Raw genomic sequence first — 25,316 nt, 5'->3', positions numbered from 1 at the left:
TCCACCTGCTCCACATCTCATGACACTATGGGGACTGAGTCTCCTCTGAAGCCAGCTTCAAGTGGCCATTCAAGGAACAGCAGTTTTTGGCATTCCTGCGCTGACTTCATTTTTCAGCTGCGGAAGTTGCTGCTTAGTAATGAAGACTACAAATGGCAATCAGGTACCATCTACACTGAAGGCTAAATGCAATCAGTAAAATATAGATAATAGGATGTACACATAAAGAAGGCAATAAGCCTATGTGAAGTATTCAATATCTTCATTATGGCTAATATTCAGACATCTTTGCATATTTATTTCTTATCCTTGTAATTTGTACAGTGTGCAGAGTTTGAGTAAGGAAGCCTCCACTCAGCAGGTTTACCTCATTTGAATAGAGAAGCTGGAAATCTGTTGCAAAACATCACCAAGACCATTATTCTTCTCCCGAGCCATAGTTCACATGAAAACAAAATCATAAAAATTATGTATTCTTAATTAGAATTAATGTTGCCTAAAAGAACGACTGCGCTGCTGCATCTTGCTGAGGTTAAGAAGCAAAGGAGGAGGTCTATTTGTCTGTTTCTTGTCTGTGGCTGTCTAGTCACCCGGCCACATGCTCCATCATAGTTTAAATATTCATAGCCCGCCTTCTGAATATTCATGAGGCCCCTATTAATATTTATGAGCTTCACTTGTTGAGGTGTCACTCGATCTCTTGTACACACATGCACACGCAGACATTTACACACACTGATGATCAAAGGAGAAAGCTATGTCTACACGGGCAGATTCATGAGCAATGGTGTAAGTTACTCTGGAGCTGTGTGACGCAATGGTAAATAAAAACTGTGGCCTTCTGTTAGTAATCAAACAACATCCATAAAAGGTGGTAACTAAATAGTAAAAGCATAATTTAACATTTTGGGAATGTTTGCTTTCTTTCTGTCAATGTAACATAGGCACCGTAGTTGTAATGGAGCTGTATTCGACTTTGGAGCTTTAATATTACACAAAACAAGTTTTTGCTATGTGAGGATAGAGTGGAATAATGGCATCATGAGCAGAGAATGAAGTCACGCTCCCTCTGTGTGTGTGCGTGTGTGCGCGCGCGCGCGCGCGTGTGTGTGTGTGTGTGTGTGTGTGTGTGTGTGTGTTGTAATAATGGTTGTATAAAGAGAGCTGGATACAGCGTTGGAAGCAGGACCCTGTTCATTTCTATAAAAGTTGCTATAAAAGTGCATGATGCCAAAAAAAGTTAAACTTGCTGGGTATAAATAAGGTGGTTAAGAAGAGGAGAAGTCACGGTGTCATATCACATCATATCATTGATGTACAGCATATGCACAGAAATGAAATCTGGTCTGCACCTGCTGAAAGGCTTAATAGCTGGCGCACTATCATGGAACCTAGGACATGGGAATGATTGATTTGTTCCACCATATTGACCATAAATCAGAATTTTATTTTATTGGAAAAATAAAGACATGGGTGAGAACTACAGTTCTGCATTTACTGAAAAGGTCCTAATAAAGACAAAGGCTGTTTATATGAAAACATTATGTTGTGTATTGGCCGTCATCCAATGAATTGAGACCTACCCAAAAGGTTGTGTCAGGCTGAGCTCACCCAAAGAGACTAAAAAGAGTGAACCCAAAGAGGACATGAGCATACACCACCCCTTTCTTTCTAGTGCCATCTGCTTTAACTTTCTGACATCGCAGCTTCAGGTACAGTGCGTGTTTCACACTCCACACCATGTCCCAGCCTTCAGAGAATAACCTTGGATATAAAATTTCCCAGATCTTCTGCATCACTGGGCCCTTAGAGCAAAGGCACCAGCGACTTCCGCCGGCCAAGTGGCTAACCTCCAGCTCAGCCCTACACTAACGTGTATGAAGATTAAATTCTGAAATCTAGGCAGCTCTTTCAGACTTTGAAAATGCTATTAGACCGGTGGATCAAATTGTGAAACAAGGCATTTCATTTTGTGACACCAAAAAAAAAAAAAAAAAGTACCTCCTAATTTCATAATGTAAGTTTAAAAAAGCCCTCTTGGGCCCCATGGCATCAGGTGACGGACTAGCAAATTGTAATTTTGCGGCTTGGCCATTATGTGAAATTGTGAGGTTCCTCGGTGCTTGGTTGTAATCTCAGTTTCTCTATTTGTTCCTGTGGTAGACGGACGTGAGGTGTGTCATGTTAGTGCCTGTGAGTGCCTGTGTGTGTTTCCCATTGACCTGATCATTGCCACCAGCTCAGCCACCATCATGTTAAGAACCATGTGCAGGCAGCTTGAATCAGCCTGAATGACAGATATGCTCTGAATGTTGTATACAGCTCCTTTAAAGGTAATGTGTTGGTGGATAAATATTTGATATTACAGTTTATGGACTTGGTATGTGTCTACCAGAAGAGGCAGTAAGTTTACCCTTCACTGCCTCCAGTGAGTTCCAGTAAGTTCCAGTTCCAGTAAGGTCTTTAAACAGACGTCCCCGCGCCTCTGTGAGGCTCTGGAACTGATGTAACAGTATGAGACACACACATACAAACACACAGTCAGCTGTGCACTTTCTAATGAGGTGTGTTTATGTAACAAGCCACAACAGAAGCGGTATTTCTGTGCACGCGCAATGGGAAATGAGCGCCGCCGAGTCTCTGTCCTGTGTGCACACATGCCAACCATAGTGCCAGAATGAACAGACAGCAGGTGTGTGTGTGTGTGTGTGTGTGTGTGTGTGTGTGTGTGTGTGTGTGTGTGTTTGTGTGTGTGTGTGTTTGCAAGCTACTTTGCAGGATACTTTGCAGGACAGATTTTACATTATAAGCACACCAGTTGTCTGTGGATGACTCTGGTTTGGTTCAGCTGCATTTCTGTTGAGCACGATGTATAATCCTTTCTTGTAAGTCAACAAGGTGCCATTCAAACGTGACAAACCTGCGGGTGTGTGTGGGTGTGTGTGTGTGTGTAGAGAGCGCAAGCAGTGATGCACACACATAGCAATGTTTGCTGGCTTTCGGATGACGCACATCCTGAGGCCCTCATTCAGTCATCTCTGTAGTTTGTGGTTCTCTCACTGAGTCTGTGTTGTGTATCTTATAGGTCATATATGTACATATGCATCATCATCTCAAAGCAGAAAGGTATTTCCAAAATTAAAATTCACCCTGTATTTTGATATCTAAAATATTAGCATATAGCTACTAGTGCGTCCACTCAGTATTTATTCTCACTTAGAGGTGGTTATAGTATGTTTTATTAAAATGGAGCACAAGTAGTGCCTGAAATGAAGGTGACATTCACAGTTTTCTATGAACAAATAACACAGAATTCAAATCTAAATACAGTTCTCGATCCCCAGGATTAATATTAGGCCTTGAGGTAACAGATAAGAGTCTGCCAAATCCGATAAAACTCCAAAAGACAGTCTTTTAATAAGAACCATAGACTTTCAAGGTGTACAGATAATTCATTGAGGCATTGAACCATGAGAACTTCCATTTTATTGCAATACATAATGGGGAATATTTTGATTAAGTGATATGAAAGAGTTTGTTGTTGTCTTCTCTTAAGTGTTGAAATCAGTTCCCCAAACTATTAAATCGGGGTCTAGTTCAATATAGATATTAACTACTTGAGAAAGTTCAGAGCAGTAATTTTCTATCTGGGGACATGGGGTGAAGCTGTGGAGTCGGTTTGCCTCCTCCAGGCTACATTTATCACATATCGGAGAGATCTCGGGTTATATCTTGTGTAATTTTGTCTTTGAATAATGGAGCCTGTGAATGACTTTGAACTGAATGAGATGAGAATTAATGGAAGAATAATGAATCTGCTCCGGACTTGATGCTCCTATATCTCCACATAGATCTGTGTTTCCAGCTCTCCCATTTGGTTTTCATTTGTATGAACTGTTAGACGTCATAGAAAAAGGCGTCAAAAGGATAAATTTATGAGAATAGACATTTCCAAAACAGAAGCACCTTTAAAATTAGCTGTGTAGGTGTGCACGTACATTCTGATTTAACCTGAAGATGTTATTCGTAGGAAGTCCACATTTCTCTTACAACTAAAAAAAAAAAGCAGAAAATACTCACAAATAAAAGTTACTTAACATACACGTCCTTCAGCTATGAGAAAACATTAACAAGTATACGTAGTATAACCCCATTTTTTTTTTAAAGTACACATTACACTAACCCTAGTAAATTAATCCAACCATGACCCCAATTAATAATATTTGTAAATGATGGCTGCATCAGGGCACTAGCCATGACTGGACATCATGACCTCAGTATTTTTAAAATGGACCTGGCTGTGATACAAATCTAAAGCTTGGTAACATTCAACACGATGCCATCCATGTAAGAAGATCTCGTATTACTTGTGTCTGATGTGGTCAAACCAAAGATAGATGAGACTTGATGATTCAGCCTCGGATGGGCTCTATGGTAGGTGCAAACAGACATGTGGGGAAAGAATACTCTTGTCTCCTGCCCAAGGCTGTAGCTACCACTGAGGACGCTGAGATCTCGTCTTCTGTTACACATGTTGAGTTTTTAAGAGGCAGTCGGATCATTTTTAGACTTAACATCTTCAAATTTGACTGTTGTGACACCTGTTATCACCAGTGATTGAATGCACTTTCCTGAAGTACTTTATTTGTGCAAATTCTTTTTTTGCTGCCTTGTCGTTCTCCTCAATAAGTTTTATAGGGGAGTAATGTTTTTTCTTTTGCTCCACTACAGTCAATTATCAATAAATGTCAATAAAATATGATGCACTTTTATACATTAAACCACTCAAACAGTGTATAAAGCAGGTCAAATTATCCAGTTTTGAATAATGTAGTGCTGTGGCAGTTTTTTTTGACTGCACAATCCATAGGCCATATATATGTACAGTATTAAGTGTTGTATATGCATCATAATAAGAGCCAAAAGAGTCAGCCTTTGTTTTGCAATGGTTTTGACTCAGTATCTTGTTATCAATAATAAAATATGTTTTAATATGACTTGGTATTAAGCTACTTGTCATATACTAAAAGTAGTACCTGATATGAAAGTGACATTCACAGTCTATTGAATAAAGAATAAAATTACATGAAATCTAAAATCCTAGTTCTCGATACTGAGGATTAATACCAGGTCTCTAGGGAACAGATGAGAGGCTGCCAGATCTTATCAAACTGTACAAGGCTGCACTTTAATATGCTTTCAAGGGGTACAGTGCTTGTTCATTCATTGTGAATTAATTTGACCATGGGAACTTCCTGTGTTTTTTCGAGTAGCCTACATAAGAGCACTGCTAAAGGGTTCAGGTGTTTTGAAGTGAAATTAGCAATACTACAATTTAAAAAAAAATCATCTTTACAAGTAAAAGTCCTTAATTAAAAATGTCACTGAGGTAGAAGTTGTCAGTAAATGAAATGTACTTCAAGTATTAAGCAAAGGTAAAATAATAATCATAATGCATAAAATGGCCCCGTTAGTGTTTTTATGCTATCACCAGTGTTTAATAGTAAAATAGTTTAATAATTTTAAAAAAGTTATTCTACGACAGGCAACAATTCACTGTTGTCCAAAATAATAATAAGCATATGTAATCATTATCATAAATAAACTTAATATATTGCCATTATTACTGTTACCGGTTTTATGGTATTAAGGTGTTCTGCTGTTCTGCACGTGGTCTGTCCAAGTGTTACTCTATCCTAGCAGAAAAAGGCTGCTAGGATAGAGTACTCCCGTTTTGAAGCCTTGAGTTCGGCATTTCAGCTGTCTCCATCTTGGTTTTTTTGGAGCCAGAAGTGAACATATTGTGGGTGAGAGATTGGAGCTGTGGAGGAGCGAAGGATGAATCTGACTCAAAGACTGCAGCGACACACCGCAGACAGCCTGTCACTTTAGCAACCCCTTAAATGTGCATAAGTGTGGGCCTCAATTAAAATGTAAATGGGTGAGTTATAAAAAAGTTCATCTATATTCTGAATACAGGTGGCATGATTGTTGAAATTAGCTAGGTTTATACCAAAACTATTTTTTGTACCAGGCAGAAAACTTCCTTATTTCTGCCATAAAGTTTGACATGGTAACATGGGTGTTTTGGGGATTTACACTTTGGAGCCAGCCTCAAGTGGCCAGTTGATGAAGTGCAGTTTCTGGCACCTCTGCTTTGGCTTTACTTTTCATCCTCAGAGCTTTTAGTGGAAATGTAGATGGGTCCTGCAAACAATGGACTTTGACACAGAAGTGCGGTGATCACTTCCTGTGTGAATGTGACGCTTTTTTCCTACACCTTCCCATTTGCCTTTGCTCTCCTAAACCTAACCATTGGTGCCAGCATGTGCGTTTGTTGACATTCCAGCATGGGTTGCTATTCACTGTTGTTGCCTTAACATAAGCATGTGCAGTGTCATCCTACCATGTGCATTTGTTGACATCACGGTACTTGCAGTAACTAGTAATAGTAATCTGTAATCTGTATACCCAGAAATCCACTAACAAAGGGGCAACATGTGATGATTAGGGATGAGAACATGTTGGGAGGGTCCCCGAGACATGCCCCTAATGTTGACTCCATGGCTACAGCCTTGAAAGTAAGGCTGTCAAATAAATAGTTTAAAGTAGCCTTCAGCTCCTTCTACATTGCACAACTGCATTGTAAAATGAAATGAAAATGCTCAAGTGAAGTACACAGAAATTTATGCCTATAGTAGGTACAGTTATATGTAGGGCCTAGGCTACATTCCATCACTGCACAAGAGGAGTACATATATATATATTTGTATATATATATATATATATATATTGCACAATGTATGTATGAGTATATATATGTATATTTGTATATATATATATATATATATATATATGTATATACTGTACACACAACACACACACACACACACACACATATATATATATATATATATATATATAAATCTCTGATAAAGCTACGAGAGTATTTCTTGTTGTGTCAAGTGTTGATGTCAGTTATTGCAGTAATATTGCAGTAGTAAAGGGAATTTAATTGAGTTGATATGAAATGGAGGACAAAGAGAGACAGACAGTACGAGAGCGAGAGACAGGGACAGAGACAGAGATGAGTGGGCTGGTGGAGAGGGCTGGCTCTCGTGCATTCCTCGCGTGTGTGTGGGCGCGTGGCTCAGGGTTCAGAGCTGTCGGTCCTCCTCCCCACTCCTCCCCCTGTGCTCCCCCTGCTCCGACAGAGACAGGCAAAAGGCGGAGGAGGAGCAACGGACCTCACAGTCAACAGACGCTGGGTGTACGGCAGTTAGTCGGTCGGTCGGTAAGCTACACCGGCAGAAGCCCACACGGAGAGAGGAAGACGTCACCTCACGGTAAGCTAACGGTCACTCTCTCCGCGAGGACATCTCCTCGGCTAGCTCGATTAACGGTCACTCCGCTGGTTGTTGCTGTCTTTTGATGCTGTTTCCGCTCGTCTTGTTTTTACTTTTGCGATATTAATCACACCTGATCTGGAGTTAGGATAACAAAAGAACACATTAGGTTTGGAGAATATCAATAATTTAGCGGAAACTCTTATGCGAAGACGGTTACATTAGGGGATCAAACTAGCTAACCGCGCGCCGGAGCAGTCACATTTCCCCCGGGTCTGTAACGTTAGCGACACCGCTGAATGAATGATAACGATCATTTAGGAGCCAGTAAATGTGTTGTGTGTGTGCATTTTTTTTTTTAGCTACCTGTGTTAAACGTTACTAAGATGAAGAGATTGGATTTTTAACGGATTTCTGACCAGCTGTCTTTCATTCATTCTGATTGCTTGTGTGTTTGAGGGCACAAATGTGAGTTTTAAGGATTTTAGTTGTGTTTCCGTGAGACAAAAGTGTCTTTCTGTTATAAATCCGAGTTTAATGTTAGAGGTCCTGCTGTGTATCCTTCGCCCAGCGTCCCCCGAGCTCCACATGCAGCTGACAGCCCGGTGAAGTCCCGGAGCAGGAGGTCCACTCCCTGCCCGGGGGTAAAAATAGCCCGGTGTGTCAGCTAAGCCTGGGTCACAGTAATGCGACACACAAACACCCAACAGACACGGTTCGCAGCGGTTTCCTGCGATCGGCACCCCAATGTGGGAGAGTCCCATCCCGAGAGTAGATCGCACAAACCCGATCGTGCTCCGTAATGTGTCCCGTTATGTTATATGGGTCAACAGGATGCCGCAAAAGTTGTGCATGAAGATGACACCTGTTTGTTTTACTTACCGCATCCCCCGTCAGAGACACAGTCAAGATGCCACCAGTTTTAGACTGAGCTATAAGGAGTTGTTTAACCCGTTCAGAACCTAACAATGCTCCAAAAACAAAAAAAATATTGCAATGATGAATTTCTATTCTAAATGTATTCATAAATCATAAGCAAAAAAAAGTGTTATGAGGACACTTTCCTGTGGTTTTTTTTCTTTCCATACCAATGGACAAAGAATCTTAAATCAGAAATAACCTTAAAGTGAAAATAACTATTGATGGCCTTATTGGACCTTTTTTGAACAAAAAATGTTAGATTATTTTTAATGAATAAATTAACTCATATCAGTGTATAAAGTGATGCTTTAAAACACATCACACACACACACACACACACACACACACACACACACACAGCCTATAGGTGTTCATTTTTGTCATTTGACTAAAAATATCCTTAATGTCTGAAGCATCTCCTGAAAACAGTATGTGGAAAACCTTCAAAGGTGAATATTCCGTGAACGTAATCAGTAAGATGCATTATAAGCTCATTGTATCATTAGAAAATCAAATCAGAACAGTATGTTCCCATATAAACCTGTATTTCCCATATTCATTTTCCGGTGACATTCAGATCCACCATCCATCAAGTCAACAGATATCTTTTGAAAACATCCTGAATTAAATGTGCAAATCTTTTATATGATTTTTTTTTTACCTGCATAAGTAATACAACATCTGATGTTTACTTTAAAAGCCATTTAAACACAAATTATGTATTTTAAATATATGATTTATAGACTAAAACATGCCTTGTGCCCATCTTTCCTCATCGGCATCACTTGTAAGAAAAGGGGGTGTGGCTCTTCTGCAGTCCACTTTAGATGAGGTGAAACACTGTGATTGGCTTTTAGACATCCCATCAAATAAGTGTGTGTATTTGGGTAAAGTCAATTGATAGTTAAAATAGATATAGACAGCCTATAAAAGTTATGTCCATTTGAACGGGTTAATTCTGTGTGTAGTACCCCTTTAACACCAGCACTTGCTGCTCTAATGTGCCATATATGTGCATTTTTTTCCCATCTTGAGGTTTGAGTTCAGCTGCAGAGCCACACAGCTGTCGCACCCACAAGTCACTTTGGTGCTAAAGCTGCAGAGGCTGCCCAGGTGCTCATGACTCAAAGGACGATGTAACCTAAATTTTTTGTCATGTGTAGCCTACTTTCTGTTCTTCACTTGTCTTAAAGTGGAGGGTGAAATAATTCATGCCCTGCTTTATTTGGCTTAAATATGCAGCAGCACGAAGATACAATAAAATCAGCCAAGGAGGGAAAGAATTGAGCTGCAATTTTTTTTAAAAAAGTGCAGGCACACAAGATGCAACAATAAACAAAAAAATAAATGGGAGGTGAAAACTCTCACACAAAATACCCTATATAATGTAAGAGGGAAAAGGGAAGCAGCCCAATTACAGACTCAGGGGCAAAGCCTGAAAAGATTATGGATAAACAAAGCGCTGAATGCTTTGAGTTTGCCTCAAAATTCTCAATTATTATTTTAAACCAGAGAGACCTGCTCTCTTGTTCTGAGGCTCTCGCTGAATCATTTCCTAATGAGCTCCGAGCTGAGGGAGAAAACATGAAATCCCCTTTTTAAATTCAGCTGTAACCTCAGAGATAAAACACAATCAGCTTCTGTGACCATAGGCGGTGATGATTTCTGTTTTCCTGTTTGGTTTTCAAGTGATGGAAGGGTGCGAATAAAAAAGAAAGCTGAGAAGATTGTCCTTAGAGATGAAAAATATACAGATAATACTCTGCAGGGCAGGATACTGAAACCAAACACATACAAACTACAACGCTAGATCTCAGTGTTAAATGACACAACTGGTAATTATAGCTCTGGTATTCAAAGATACATTTTCAGTGGTCTTAATTACAAACAGGATTGTACAGGGCTTAAGCACTTAGTGTAACTTGGTTGAGCTGACAATGAACATCTAAAGTAGGTTTTGGATATTTTCCCACTGGCCTGCCTGTGTGTCAGTGTAGATGAGCCAGGCAGCTTTTGGCCGGAGAAGAAAGGTGTCCTGGTGAGTAGGTGGCTCTGAGGCTGGAGGCTTCGGGGAGAGCAGCAGATGGATGATGATGTAGCGGGTACTGGCGCTCCCTGCCTCCCGCCACCATCCGTCACGCGCTAATGATCGTGTCACACCTTCTCCCCGGGCGGCCGGCCGCTTCTGCAGCGCTCAGCTCAAAAACTGGTAGCTCCACTCAAATCCCCTCTTCACGGCCGTCGGCTGAAAAGCCCGGAGACAGACTGTGCTGCAAGCCTCTCTATCACTAATTCTTCACTTCCCTCTTTCTCCATCGCCTTCCTTCACCCCTCCTCACCTTTTAAGTCCCTGCAGACTCTTTCCTCATCTCTCTTCATCCCCTGCTTCCCTTGCCTCCCATTCATCTTGTTTTCTGTGTAGTGCATCTGCTCCACATCATTCTTCTCCCTCTCTGTCCCGTTTATGTCATGTTCCCTTTTGCTGCTATTGCTCTAAATTCACAGCTCTAATATACTTAAGTACCAGAATGCTTTCTCTGATTTTATACACCATTTTTATTTGATTGTGATGATTAACCCTTTAAAACCTGAATCAACATCAATGTTCTGGTACAGCAGTCAGATGTCTTTCGCATGTACTCAAACCATTGAAACAGGATTTCTTTAAAAATGTGGGGAAAATTCTATCAGCTACTTGGCATGAAATTTCCTGCAAATTGCAAATTGCAAAAAAAAAAAAAATTAAACGGTGACAAGCAAAAGGCCTAAAACTAAAAAAAAGAACACATTTTATTGGAAAAATGCCTTGGAAAAAATATCAAGAAAACTATATATAAATAATTGCTATAATTATATATTTAATTTGGATTGCAGAAAAAATATTTGCTTTTTTTTTTTAGTACCCTTTTCAGGTCATTTTCGGTTTTTGCTCTGTCACTTTTGGGGGTTTTTTCTCTCTAATTTCATATAAATTTCTTGCTCAGTTGGTTATTTCTAGTTAAGTTGCCATTGTCTTCTTTCCATGCTTTTGGATGAAATCAAGCCAATTTTCAGGTTTCAAAGAGTTAACGGAGACGTGTTGTTTCTTCCTTGCCCCTCCCCTCTGTGAGCTCTGAGGTCAGGGTCAGTTACAGTGCAGCACACATGGAGCTGGTCTGTTTGGCTAAAGGACAGCTCAGCAGGAACTCGCCAACAGCACATGAGGGAGGCTCATTAGTTATATGTCCTATAAAATGTTTAGGTGTCTTCCCAAGGCAGTATACAGAAGCCCACCAAGCTGACACAGTGATCCAAATCGGCTGCAGCATCCAGCAACACTTGTGCTCTAATTTATCACAGATTACCTTCTCTATGAATCAATTACTCATATTTCACGATATTATTGATGATATGACAAAAATACTGAATTGTTTATCATTCATTTCAAGAACATACAATTGCAACAAAATAAGTGTTATAGTTGTATGTCAGTATAAATGCAGTTTGCCTTCACATATTCAGTAAAAACTGGACAAAAATCTCCCAGTTCTTTAGTTTGTAAACAACGACAGTAACTCATAGAGAGATTCAGATTTTTTAAAATAAAATATCAATTGTACAACAAGATCAAATCAGTCAAAAATGACACATCTCAACAGTTGCCAAATACAAAAACAATGTCTTCAATCTATAAATGTTTGCACACCACTGAAGTTGCTCCTGGTTGGGAGCAATTTCAGACACACTTGTTGTTGACTTATGATGGCATCATGTCAACAAGTCGAAATGCTGCCATTATCACGATATGAGTTTTAATTGTCAATTAGAGATTATAACGGGATTATTGTGGATGAGACGGTATTATCACGATTATTTAGCACAAAACAATTTTAATGAGTATTTAATTAATTAATTGCAATATATTGCAATTTATTACTTTTTCAAATGTAAATTATGTACCCAAAGAAAAAAAGGTTTAATCGCAGCAATATGTATGTAGTGGACTGAAAAAGCAATTGAGTTTTATTATTGTAGGTGTCTGCGAAAATTTAAATTAAAATTTGTAATATTAATAATTTATGTAATTAAGATTAATCAATACTTGGCCTTTGTGTAACAATACAGTATTGCTACACAAAATATCGCAACACTATGCTATATCTATTACCTCCTCCCCACCTGTAGTCTCTTTGTATAATCCCTCAAACTCAAAGAATTGTCACATCAAATAACTTCATCCTCTGGAAAACCTCAGTCTATATATAAATAAAAACAGTGGTAACAACAAAGTTAATTTATCACATTTAATATCTAAAGTAGAGTATGTTTTAACCCATTATAACTTTATATAATTGCAAAGTATCACATTTAAGTTTGATGATATTCCCATAATAAATTTTAAGACCAATAACAACAGAGATTTCAGGCGCGTCTTGACCAAAATGAGAATATTTTTGCCGGCTGGAATCACTGCTGTCATGTCGTTTTTTCATTGAGGCGGTATAGGAAGTAAACACCACTTTGGTTGCACACGGACTGACAGGGGCCTTTTTTTAAAAAAAAAAAAAAAAAAAAGTGCTATTATCTCCAGTCGGGTGTTAAATAACCATGTTATGGGACTCGGCATCCTCTGAGCTCGTTATTCTGTCCCCAGGTGTTACAGGAATAAGTGTCCCCTTGAGCTCTGCTTTACAGCGGGATGTGTCCCCACTGAATGCAGTTGGCCCTCTGGAAAAGATGGTGGAATGCCACTTCCTCTTGTGTCTGTCTCTTTGGTCTCTGCAATATTCTCACCACCGGGATCAGAGACTCAGCTCGACATTCTGGGAATATCAGTGCTGGCGGATCGGATGATCTCCACAGCTGCTGTTTCTAAGAAAAGCTCGAGGACACATCGGGCACACACAACAGACATGTGTTCACATGAGCTACACACATGTAAACACACATGCAAATATCGAATCCATGCACAGGACTACATTGCTACCGTCACACACACGCACAGGCACATTTACAGTAATACGCTTTAAGCAGCAATTAACTGTCAAGCCAGAAGAGCGTTTGGGAAGCATAGGCAGAGGTTACACACACACACACATACGCAGACATACAAGCTTAGGTACTTGATGTCATTTCCAGCAGCTACGTTTTTATGCTCTGGCAGCTGTTTGATATGTGTGTGTGTCGTGGTGTCTCTGTTGTCGAATGACCGCTAACATCGTTTTTTTCTCCTGTGTTTTTCGATCTCTTCAGGCTATTTTCCATTGACCAGTAAAGAGCCGGCAGAGAGAGGAACAGCAGAGAAGGCGAGCACAGGCGGAGAGGATAATTGCGTTTCTTGCTGCCCTGTGGGAACATGGGATATATGACCTCATCATTCACCTGTGAGGCTCTCCAGTAAAAAAATCCAGATAGGTAGGAACAACACACACACAGACTCATGCAAATGTAGGCAAAGATATCTTTAAATATCAGTAAAATATACAAATGAAGACATTATGTGGCGAAAGACAAACAACATCACGAGTCCACGCTTTGCGCTGTTTAGCAGGATGACTGAAGCAGCTGTAGAGAGCGCAGATGTCCTCCTAAAACCTTGTGATTTGACGTCATGTGATGTCATCAGCTGCCATTCCCCATCGCCATGCCTGTCCCCCTGCATTCAGAAGGAGGATGAGGAGTGTCATCATGACAGTAAGAAGCTGGAGCAGCAGGTGAGTAACACTAAATATACAGTAATTAGAAAAAGAGGTTGCGCTTCAACAGTTGGTTTCTCAGTGGAGTGCTAAGCCCAAAGGCCAGTGAGCTTATTCTAAAAAATTGAAACGATAGCACATCTCAAGTCTTCAAGTCAAGGAAGACAAAATATTCTCGTTTCACTTATTTTTTTGGCTCAGAGGTGTTTGTTTATAATGAGGTGAGACACTTGAAGACTTGAGATGTGCTACCTTTTCAGTTTTTTTGAATATGATCACTCAATATATAGTGTACCACATTATTAAAATGATGCACCCCCACTATCGCTCCCCACATGCTCCGTTTATGACAAATTGTTTCCTCACTCGCAGAAAAGCTGTAACCAGGTGCAACCAAAGAAAAAAGTTAAGGTAAGCTATAAAAATGCAGCGTCTCATAATTCATTTGTACAGAAATATCTATTGCATTATACTCCACGAATCTGTAATAATGCTTGCTTGTGTGTGCATCTCAGGCCAAAGGGAAGTTAGTGCGGAGTATGGCTGTCTGTGAGGAGTCCTCACCATTTGAAGACACCCAGGTAACACACACACACACACACACGCACACACACACACATACCCAGATCATCATCCACCTCCTCCTCATCACCACGCTCAAATTACTCTTTTTTATTTTCCTCCCTCTCAGGCATATCCAGACGCAAACATCTCATCCAGCTGCCATGACAACGAGAGAACTTCCTGTAAGGAGGAAGACCATGAGAACAGCGCAGATCCAAAGAAACATTCACTGTCCAAAGGTGTGTGTGTTTGTGTGTGTGTGAGATTGATATCTCATAAAGAGGAACAAATAAAATGTAATAAAACAGGATTCAGTGCCACTATTTAGATGTAGTTCTCCTGGGGTGTTTAATATTGCAGTGCGCTTTTTTGTGTTTTTGTTTTTATTGTCTTGTAATACGTCCTGCTCTCCTGTCTCAGAGCTCAGCATGGAGTACACCGATTCCACCGGCATAGACCTGCACCAATTTATCGTCGACACCCTCAACAGCAACCCCAGAGACCGCATGATGCGTGGAGCAGGAGATGATCGACTAGATCAACAGGAAAGGGTGTGTGTGTGTGTGTGTGTGTGTGTGTGTGTGTGTGTGTGTGTGTGTGTGTGTGTGTGTGTGAGTGTGTGTGAAGGAGAGAACATAACCTTGGGTCCTCATTGAGCTATCTACCTTTTTAGGCATGCCAAGCTAAAACTTGTATTCTCACTAAATCCTATTTAAGACTGAATACGTTTTCATGCTAATTTAAGATATGTTTCAGCTCATCTATTATAATTCTGCCCATACAGCTTATTTGGCGTACTGATCAATATATTGAGCCGGTTATGTTAGTGTGGGTGTAAGTGAGCCACCAGCAATTAAATTGGACTTAAGCCAAAAAATACAACCAGTCTCAATCTACCTGCTTCTATCGCCTTCTGTCCTATCTCTTCCCTCCTCCCACTCTTTCGTCACTCCCTTCTTTTATACTTTTTTTCTCTCTGCCTCTCTTTCTTCACATCTCAGTCCCTTTAAGAAGTTTCCTCACATGTCGTCCTACCACCGTATGCTGGTCCATCGGGTGGCGGCCTACTTTGGCATGGAGCACAATGTAGACCAGACAGGCAAGTCTGTCATCATCAACAGGACCAGCAGCACACGCATGTAAGCACGCATAATGCATGTAAATCCTCGTCTTTTCGCATTTATCGTGAAGTAACGGTGGTTGTTACTTGTTTGTCTTCAAGACCGGAGCTGCGTTTTCTGGATGAGGTGCACAAGGACAAGACAGATGAGATCCACCAGTGGAAAATTATTCTGAAGAGAGACAACAGCTCAGATGACCAGGTCTGTGTGTCCTCTTGTCTCTATAGCAGCACTGTCTCTGTGGAATTTCCTCTATAATTGACATTGATCCTATCAGCGTTTTTGACCTGTTTTTGTTTCGCTCTCTGCAGAACCGACTTCACCCCTTACGGGAGAAGCAAAGCAAGTCGATGGAGGAGAGAGAGGAGGAGTACCAACGAGCACGAGATCGAATCTTCAGCCAAGAGGTGAGACAGAAAGAGAGACAGACAGGCAGATATAACATTGAGATATACAGGAGACTAAATTCTCCACTGTACTTTTACAGACACCCAGCACCCAGGAGAACACCCATGCAGAAACCAGGTAACTTTGCCTGCAGTATACACTATCCATGTGCCTTTTCAGCTTTTTATATTTAGATGAGGGCATTAATATATGTCTGTGTGTGTGTGTGTGTGTGTGTGTGTGTGCAGGACTGTGGAGGAGTACAATCCATATGCTGAGACCCAGAGGAGAAGGCAGCTCTTCAGGTAGAGCTCTGTCTGCACAGATGCGTAGTCATTTATCATCTTAATCTGGTCAGCTTGGCTGCAACAGAGCTTTTCAAAATCTGCAGTGGAAACAAAATGAAGACCTAGATTTTTTTTTCTATTGAGTGTTTAGAACTTCTGAATGAAAATAACTGAAGGGAATGTTTTTTATAGATGATTTATGTCCATGAATGTGTGCATGGCCTTCATTGTGTGTGGCGTTTCAGCAGGTGTGGAAGCCACTTTTGTCCACCATTCACATAAACAGCATGCCTCTCATGCAGCAATAAGAATGTAGGACAGTGACACTCAGCTTACGCCCTGCAAGCCAAATCTGGCCCCTGATAGGGTGCCAGGTGCACCCCAACCAGTTTCTAATTGACACAAAAAGAAAGTGATGCACACTGGGAATTGTTCTTATAGTTTTAGTATATTTAAGTTTCCAATGTGCATAAAACGCCATCAAAAAAGGACTTGTTTATCAAGAAAATTGCCAGTGGAGGATCGCCCACGCCCCCTAACAGAGGTCCTAGCTAAGTCCCTGATGTCCTAAAGTCCTAGAAACATCCAAAATCCTAGAAACATCATAAAATCTTAGAAATATCCTAAAATCTTAGAAACCTCCTGAAATTCTCGAAATGTCACTAAGACTTAGAAACATCCTACAATCCAAGAAATATCTTTGAAATGTCCCAAAATCTTGGAAACGTCTTAAAATCCTAAATATATCCTAAAATCCAAGAAATGTGCATCTTAAAATCTTAAATATGTCCTAAAATCCAAGAAATGCCCCTGGCCACCTGTCGTTTTGTAAAAGTGGCCCCAAAGCAAAGCAAGTTGAGTGTCCCTGCTGTAGGATAATTCTGGATGTCCCTCGCAGGGGGAGCCGTGACAGCTCAGGCTCCAGCTGGACAGGCAGCAGCAGGCAGAGCAGCACTGAGACTGACTGTCGCTACAGCAACGACCCCCGACCTTGGAGCAGCACAGACTCTGATTCCTCCTACCAATGGACGAGTCCCGCCCCAAAGCCCCGCCAAGTTGCCAACCACAGCTGGGACGCACGCGGTTCAGGTGCATCAGAATAACATTTAGAGACTCTTTATCACTTCTCTGTCACACCTTAAAGGTGTGATTACAGTCATCGAGGGTGAGACACTTCACTCCTCTCTACCTGTCTGCAAGCAAACGTATTAGCAGATTTCATCGCTGCGCCACACTTGGGAAAATCACTGTTTTTAAATGATGTCTGTTCTGTATTCAGCTACAGTTAATTAGCAAAAAGCAGTGCAAGTTCTTCTGGTGTGAAGATATAACTCAATCCATGAACGTTCACACCATAGCTGTAAATTTTCACACAACACCTCCAGTCATCCTCTCAAGAAAAATACGTCATTGCTTAGGTGCTGCACTCAGTATGTTTTTAGCAAAGGCGGTTAAAAAAAAATCAGATTAAAGATGTTGAATGTTAATTTATTATGTGTCTTGATGATAAAACTTTGCTCATCTCTAATCACTCTTTCACTTCTTCTCTTTCAGGCTCCATCTCTCTTTTCAGACTGACGTCCACAGATGAGCCTGCTCCTAACTCTGCCTACATCATGGAGAACGGGATCCCACCAGGAAGCATACTAGTGAACCCACATACTGGTACATAACACACACACACACATCAGTAAGATTACATACATAATACATACATATTTATCACACTTATCAACCCTCTGACCTCTCAGGGCAGCCTTTCCTGAACCCTGATGGAACCCCTGCTGTGTACAACCCTCCGGACAGCCAGCAGCCAATCAGGAGCCAGCCTCAGCTTCAAGGCTCTCCCTCTCAGGTAGCACGCACACTGAGCAGGAAGTGTTTGACTTGCAAGCCATGTTCAGACTGACATACATACACGTCGCTGTCTGTTTCTTTATCTCTGTCCCCATATGTGTGTCCCTCTCAGGTGGTTCAGTACTCGTCTGTCTCGTACACAGCTCCACAGATGTTGCCTGTCACTCCCTCACAGCCATACACCACAGTATGTACTGCTGTGCAGCGGCCACACATGCATGTGTTTACAGTATGTTTGTGTTTCGTGTGCTTGTTGACCTGCTTTCTCTTGACCCACAGATTGAGGATCTCTCCACGCAGTTCGCTCATGTGAGCTGTCAGTCGACGGGTGAAGCTCCGCCCCTCTACCCTCCCAGTCAGGGTTACATCTATGCAGCTCCTCCCCCTCCTCCTCCCCCTCCCAGCCCCCCCAGCTACTGCCAACCCTCACCTCAGGTATGCATTCAAACGTGCTTTACAGGGTTCCCACGGTCATGTAAAAACTGAAAAAGTCATGGAATTTAACAGTCTCATTTTCCAGGCCTGGAATAAGTCATGGAATTAGTAAAAATGATTGAAAGTTTTTGAAAAGTCATGGAAGCTTGTTGTGTGTAATAAAAATAGTTTTTTGGGGATAACCGTCCATGTAATTTAATGTACAGTGAATATATTTTCTTAGAGTTAGCTGTTAGCTCTAATATATGTTGACTTATGGCTGCACGATATACCATTTCAGTATCAATACTGCAGTCACATCGAAGGATGTGTGACGTCAAGTAAGGCAAAATAACTCAAACTGTTTATTTGCTAAATAAAAATGGAAAACTCATACAGGTGCCGCAGACACAGTGACATGCATGTTTTTCCAAAATACAAATGTTATCACTGGTCCTTGAGAACACATGGAAACGTTTTTAAATTTTCTCCACAAAAATGTGTGAGAAACCTGGATTTATATTTTTCATGTGCCTTTTTTTGATTTAGAGCATGCAGGATTCCCACGTTCCCATTTTCCAGGCCTGGAAAAGTTGTGGAATTAGTAAAAATTGTTAAGTGATTTGGAAAATTATGGAACTTTGTTGTGTCTTATGACATTAATTGATGGAGTAATCCTCTGCAGGTAACCTCCCGTGTAATGTAACTCAGTAGCAAATTTATTTTCTGTAGCTGTCGACGTAACATAGCTCTTATATGCATCGATGTGTGAGAGTGTTTTGTTAACCATCATGTGCGTTTCTTCATTTTCTCCCTGCGTGTCGTCTCTCACGCCATGTATGCCAGCTGGCTGTAAAATAGTTTGAATCCGTTACGTTTGAAAAACACCGGGCAAACAGTCATTTTATGGTCATGTAAGGTGTTGAAAATGTTGCTTTGTATATAAATTCTGTATAATATAATTACTGTGATATGGTAATTTATTTAAATTAATTTAAAGGAAGAATTTAAGGTACATAACAGTAAGAATTAAGCCAGTATTATTCATATTATTTTTTTTTACAGTTGCCTGTGTATTATTACGGCCAGTACCCTACCTCAGCTCAGCACCCATGCAAGCCTGTCTCACCGAGCCAGCACATCCAAAGCCAAGCAGCACAACCAACAGGTACTAACCAATGTGTGTGTGTGTGTGTGTGTGTGTGTGTGTGAGAGAGAGAGAGAGAGAGAGAGAGAGACCAGCGCGGGACTGTGGCAGTAGAGGAGGGGGCCGTTACACTGTCAGAGATGTAGTCTGAGGGTCTCACAGTGAACCGGTCTCTTTTCCTGCTGCTTCTATTCAACGACAAAAACAGAGGAGAGACACATTTCAACACTGTCATCATATGTCAGAATTTAGTACATCTTCATGAGCGAATTGTGAAACGGCTGCAAACAGTCCGTCAGGACTCTCTAGGCATCAGTGGCTGTTAACACAATAAACTAAAATTTATGTATATAATCATACTCAAGACTCAGAGCGGCGACGTGTAAAACAAATGACTTCATCAACAGGATGGCATGAATGAAGTCAAAATGCGATTGTATTTCCACAGCACTGTTTCTTTTTGTTGCTGTTAATTTTTAATGTTGCCAATAAATTAAAATGTATCTGAACAAAAATCCACAACAAGCACTGAAAGACTTTATATGGTTTTTAAGTCAGTTTTTAAATTCAGCTAAAATAAATGATAATGAAAACAGAAAAATCCCTAAATGCTTATAAATAAAAAATAATCAATTTGTTTTACTTGTCTATGTGTATATATATATATATATATATATATATATATATATATGACCACTAACAATTCCCTTTATTTACCAATTCGTGCATACAAATGTAGACAATATGGACATGCTGACAAATGACCAAATGCCAAAAATGGCAACAAAAGATGTACAGATGTAACTGACTTACAAAACAATAAAGGGTGATAACAGTTGTGTTATCAATGTCTTACACAATAAAATAAATAAATAAAAATTGTGCTTTTTTCAGTATATTGTACAAACTTTTATGCAATAAATAGCCAAAAATAACTATATCACTACCTTTATGATTATTCTAGAAACTGATGGTAGTATGCTGCAGCGCTACTGAACTGTATTGCATCAAATGTACGAATGTTTATGATAAAAAAAAAAAAAAACGAACATAAAAAGGCACGGATAAGCAACAGAGTAGGGCATGATGTGTTTCAGTCTGGATGCATTCAGGTGAGTTTTGCAGGATGGAGAATGGTTTGTTAATGTTTTATCTAAGCTTCCTGGTAGCTTTTTAAAATAACTCTGAAATTCTCTCGTGGCTTGACTCTTATATTAACATTTTGCTAAACTAATTGCAGTGATGAAATATTTTGTTAATAATCTCTTATTTAACTGTGTGTTCGCAGCAGGTTACGCCCCTGCTGTAGGGGTGCAGCCGTCGTCGCACACCCAGGCCCAGGCTGTGCTGGGGACCTACTCACCGATGGCCTCTCATCAGCACCGTAGCATGGTTCAGGTAAACACAGAGCACCCAAAGGTGTCGTTTGGCATCAAACATCTCAGCCCCCGAAAGAAGCGTTAAGCACTTCAGAAAGTGCTTGTGGTTGCAAATTCTTCACTCCAACTTTATTTTTTCATTGTGCAGGGAGGAATTTCACTGTCCTATCCCCAAAGTAAAGTTGTTGGTGGGGAGGCGGGTTACTGCTGCGTGGTGCCCCCACCCTCCCACCACGGCAGCTGCCATCCTCCCAGCTGCACCAACCTCAGCGCCCCGGCCTGAGCGCACAGTACTGATGATGCCTCAACGGATGGAGCGATGAAGTTCCTGTGTGAACTCACACGCACACATTCTTAACACCTTTTGTTTCACACTCACCTAAACCCGCCTTCCTCCTGACGATGCCCACAGGGCACACCGTTCACACTCATAACAAGCATGTGCACACACACACACACACACACACACACACACACACACACACACACACTCACACACACACACACACACTGACTCACTCACAGAAATGTACCACTGTACCAAAGCTTAATAGTATATATCAGAGCTGCTGTATTGAATGCATAATTTATATACACAAATGGAGTTTTATATTGATATTAAATTATATATTGTGTTCCAAGGAAATGCACTGTGTGAATAGAATAAACTGCTGTGGCTGGATTGACGACGTCACATTTCTATATCATCCCGGCTCTTTGTTTCCTCTGATGTTGATGACGCTAATGCAAATGGATGCAGGGGAGGCGAGATACATACACCAGGAAATATAGTACATTTTATTACTTTCTGTTCATATTTATATCATATGATAATCAAAGTGATGTTTGCGCTGTGGAAAAGCAGAGTTATAGGTTGTTAACCTACCATTGAGTTCATAAACGGGAGATGAATGTCATTATTTTAAATGTCTGAATAACTAACAAGCAAGTGAAGGATTTTGCATTAACATGGTTAATCGTTAAGGGCGTTTAGTTTATGGGAGTCTTGGTGTTATTAGGAGAGACGCTTGCTCAGTGGGAGCTTTCGTACAGTCGAGCAGTAATGTTCAGGTTTTCATGCTCATGAAAACAAGTCAATGTGGAAAATGTTGCAGATTATATAAAAAGCAGAGATATCAGTTATAAACCACTGAAGGATTCTCACTGTGAGACTTGAGCGCCCCCTCCTGCTCAAAAACTCAATACACGGTCCTCGCACGTAAAACAGCACAGGTCATTTTGTACTGCAGTATATTTTCACAATTTTCCAATTATACTTGCATATTTAGAAGAACAAATCATCCATCAAATTTCCACATTCGAGTTGCTGGAGTTAGTACATTTGGGGATTTTTGTAGGGCTGTAATTACCAATACTGTAAAATCTGATAACTTGATCTTTGTTAAAATAATCTTCGAAACCAACAGCCTTAAAAAGGAAAGCAAATATAATAATTTTAATTTATGTTTTCTTAATATCTAACTGTTACATTTACTCAAAAGTAAGCTATAGTTACTTCATTTTGTGGAGTTGTTGCAACTTTAAAATGTCAAGTGGAATTTCCTTGTTCCTTCTCAGTTACAGCAACTTCAGTAAATCACGTTAGTCTGACTTCACCTGACCATCACCAGCAGTTTACCAATTATTAAGTTAGGAGATCTTAAAGTTCTGTTTTGTGAACATGTTTAAAGGAAAAACTAACATGACTGACTAGTTTGCATCCAGCAGAATACAGATATATAGCACAGCGAATGTCGAAGTTGTAAAAACTTTAAAAGATTTTTGTGCTTTAAGCATATATTCTGATGGAAATACTAAGTCATAGTTGGAATGGAGCACTCCGAAACCGAAGCAAACTGGCTTGATTTCTTTCAAAAACATAGGAAGAAGACAATGAGCTACAAAAGAAGAAATTACTCCAAATTAGCAAGAAATTAGTAAAAAGACAAATACCCCAACATTTAATAATAATAATAATAATAATAATGATAATAATAAGGGCTTGGGGAAAAAAAGAAAAATAAATAATCTGTAAAAAGTGCTTCACAATTCAAATTATTCTATAACAATTTAAATATGTAATTATGATTATTATAAATATAGTTTTTCCTTAGCTTTTTTCTTTTACTTTCCTAGACATTTTCCCTTGCCTTTTAAAAAATAAGTTTCCAAATCTACTAATTTCTTGCAATTTGTGGAATATTTCTTACAAGTTCCTCATTGCCATGTTTCCCCATGTCCCCAGAAAAAGCACCAGTTTGCTCAGGGTTCAAAGGTTTACCAGAGTATTTTTACACTGTTAGTACTTTTACTTCTTCCACCACTGGCCTCTTGCACAGCAGACATTTGAACTTGTCAGTGTAGCAAAGGCGCAGGTGTTACTAATGACACTAACGATGGCTCTGCTCTACTCCAGCATCCCAGTTAAACCATGACAGCGTGACAGGGAACCAGCACGCACAAAACCAGGACACTGAAACTGCAGCAGGTAAAGGTCATGATGAGCTGATGAAATATGCAATTATGCAATCTTTTTAGTCATATTACTTTAAAAAAAAAAAAAAAAAAAAACTTCCTGGCCTCCTTTCACTTTCATGCATGCAATAACTTGTAAGCCAACGTGTGTTGTTGTTCAGATGCCGGCTAATTCATTTTGTACTGAAAGTGATTCATATTCTCCCCAACAAATTCAATGAAACGTATCCATCATCCGCACGAAGCTTTGGAATTAAATTTAGATTTCATAACTGCTGTATTGAATGCAATATTTATACAGGCTGACGCTTTCAGAAAGCCAGCTCTATTTTGGTCCTTTCCACATTCAAACACACACACACAAGCACGCAAGCAAGCAAGCAGCGGAGCAGGTTCCATGATCTTTAATAAAAGGCACATGTACAGCCATAGTGAGATGAGTGAGTCCACTGGCATAGAGACGAAGCATTAAAACACAGAAATACAGGAAGTAGAGGTCAGGAGGAGAGAGATCTATCTGCTTTACAGTAGAATCTAAGTAACATCTTCTCGTTCAAGTAAGTCTAAACACTAATATGTCACTGTGGTAAGGTAAACCCCCTCCCCGAACCCGTCCCCACCCCTGCCCCCACACACACACACACACACACACACACACACCATCCGTCAGTCTGATCTTCTAGAAAAGTCTTCACCAGAGGGCTGTAGAGCTCCGAGCAGACGAAAAAGACTGCGCTCACAGTTTGGGTTGCGTCCCCCTTGCTGTCTTTGACTCGTCCTCACGGGCCCCTGTTGCCTCCAAGTTCATCCACCGAGCGCATCAAACTGTTGATGACATTTCTCTGATATTTTGCACAAAATCAAACCACTGCTCTTATTCTGGAATATACCCCGGCCCAGGGTTTCTGAATGTCAGTGAGTTTGCGGTAATTTGATTAATAATTAAAAAAAAAAAATTAAAAACACACAAAAAAAAGCATTAATAATATTGGGTCAAAGCCTGTATTTTACTGATATTTGAGAATTTAACTTGATTTGATAAAAATAATATTTTAAAAAGTCTTTATTCCATGATGGCAGGAAATGGAGATAGATTACTGCTATAGCTCGACCGATACCGTCTCTTTGGGGCTGATACTGATAAAGATATTTTGGAGTTTTTAACAAACACATAAACATCGAGATAAAATGAGAAAAGAAAGGACATTCAATTTACATATAGGTAGCAAGATGGTCAGAGCAGCTGCCATTTTTATGTGTACTTAAAGGCGTCTTTTGTGCATTATCTAATCAAATTGTATTCATTAACTCTGAATGTGTGTACTGTAGGCTAATACGGATCTCTAAAACTAGTGACTGTGACACATTTTACGGTGAAACTGATGTGTGTTGTCACAATAGCAACTAACAAGTATCGCTATTTTCTGCTGAATTGGAAAAAAGACCCCTGCAGACAGTTTAATATCATTTCTATTCATTCTATTTTCTATCATCTTTGATCATTTCTTTAAAGGATTTGTGATCGTGGTCACTTGCTGGCACTACGCGTAATAAAATAAATGTGTCGGTGCTCTCTGGTGGACAAACTGTGTAATGGTGACAAATTCTAAATTGCAAACCTAATTTTGAGATTTTTTTTAAACTTCAATTTCTTGTTACTTCATCATCATGCACACTGACACCGATATTGCTGCAATAAGCCAACATCAGCTGAAATATCACCCTGACTTATTTATAAATCTA

At 40.0% G+C, this 25,316-nt stretch overlaps 1 protein-coding gene across 1 annotated transcript; it reads left to right on the top strand.

The window, feature by feature from the left end:
• Nucleotides 1-7,239: 7,239 nt before the first annotated feature.
• arpp21 (cAMP-regulated phosphoprotein, 21) lies at nucleotides 7,240-21,780 on the top strand. The gene is given in 21 exon segments (XM_042507165.1): nucleotides 7,240-7,346; nucleotides 13,500-13,661; nucleotides 13,795-13,960; nucleotides 14,315-14,353; nucleotides 14,458-14,523; nucleotides 14,634-14,745; nucleotides 14,927-15,017; nucleotides 15,019-15,057; nucleotides 15,508-15,645; nucleotides 15,729-15,828; nucleotides 15,939-16,034; nucleotides 16,115-16,152; nucleotides 16,263-16,319; nucleotides 17,200-17,390; nucleotides 17,856-17,966; nucleotides 18,053-18,156; nucleotides 18,271-18,345; nucleotides 18,438-18,593; nucleotides 19,638-19,740; nucleotides 21,008-21,117; nucleotides 21,247-21,780. Coding segments are annotated over 19 exon segments (1,923 nt in total). The 5' UTR covers nucleotides 7,240-7,346; nucleotides 13,500-13,661; nucleotides 13,795-13,798; the 3' UTR covers nucleotides 21,382-21,780.
• Nucleotides 21,781-25,316: the final 3,536 nt, after the last annotated feature.

Source organism: Plectropomus leopardus, chromosome 18, assembly GCF_008729295.1.
Source record: "Plectropomus leopardus isolate mb chromosome 18, YSFRI_Pleo_2.0, whole genome shotgun sequence".
NCBI lineage: Eukaryota > Metazoa > Chordata > Actinopteri > Perciformes > Serranidae > Plectropomus > Plectropomus leopardus.
This window is presented reverse-complemented; position numbering and strand designations above follow the sequence as displayed.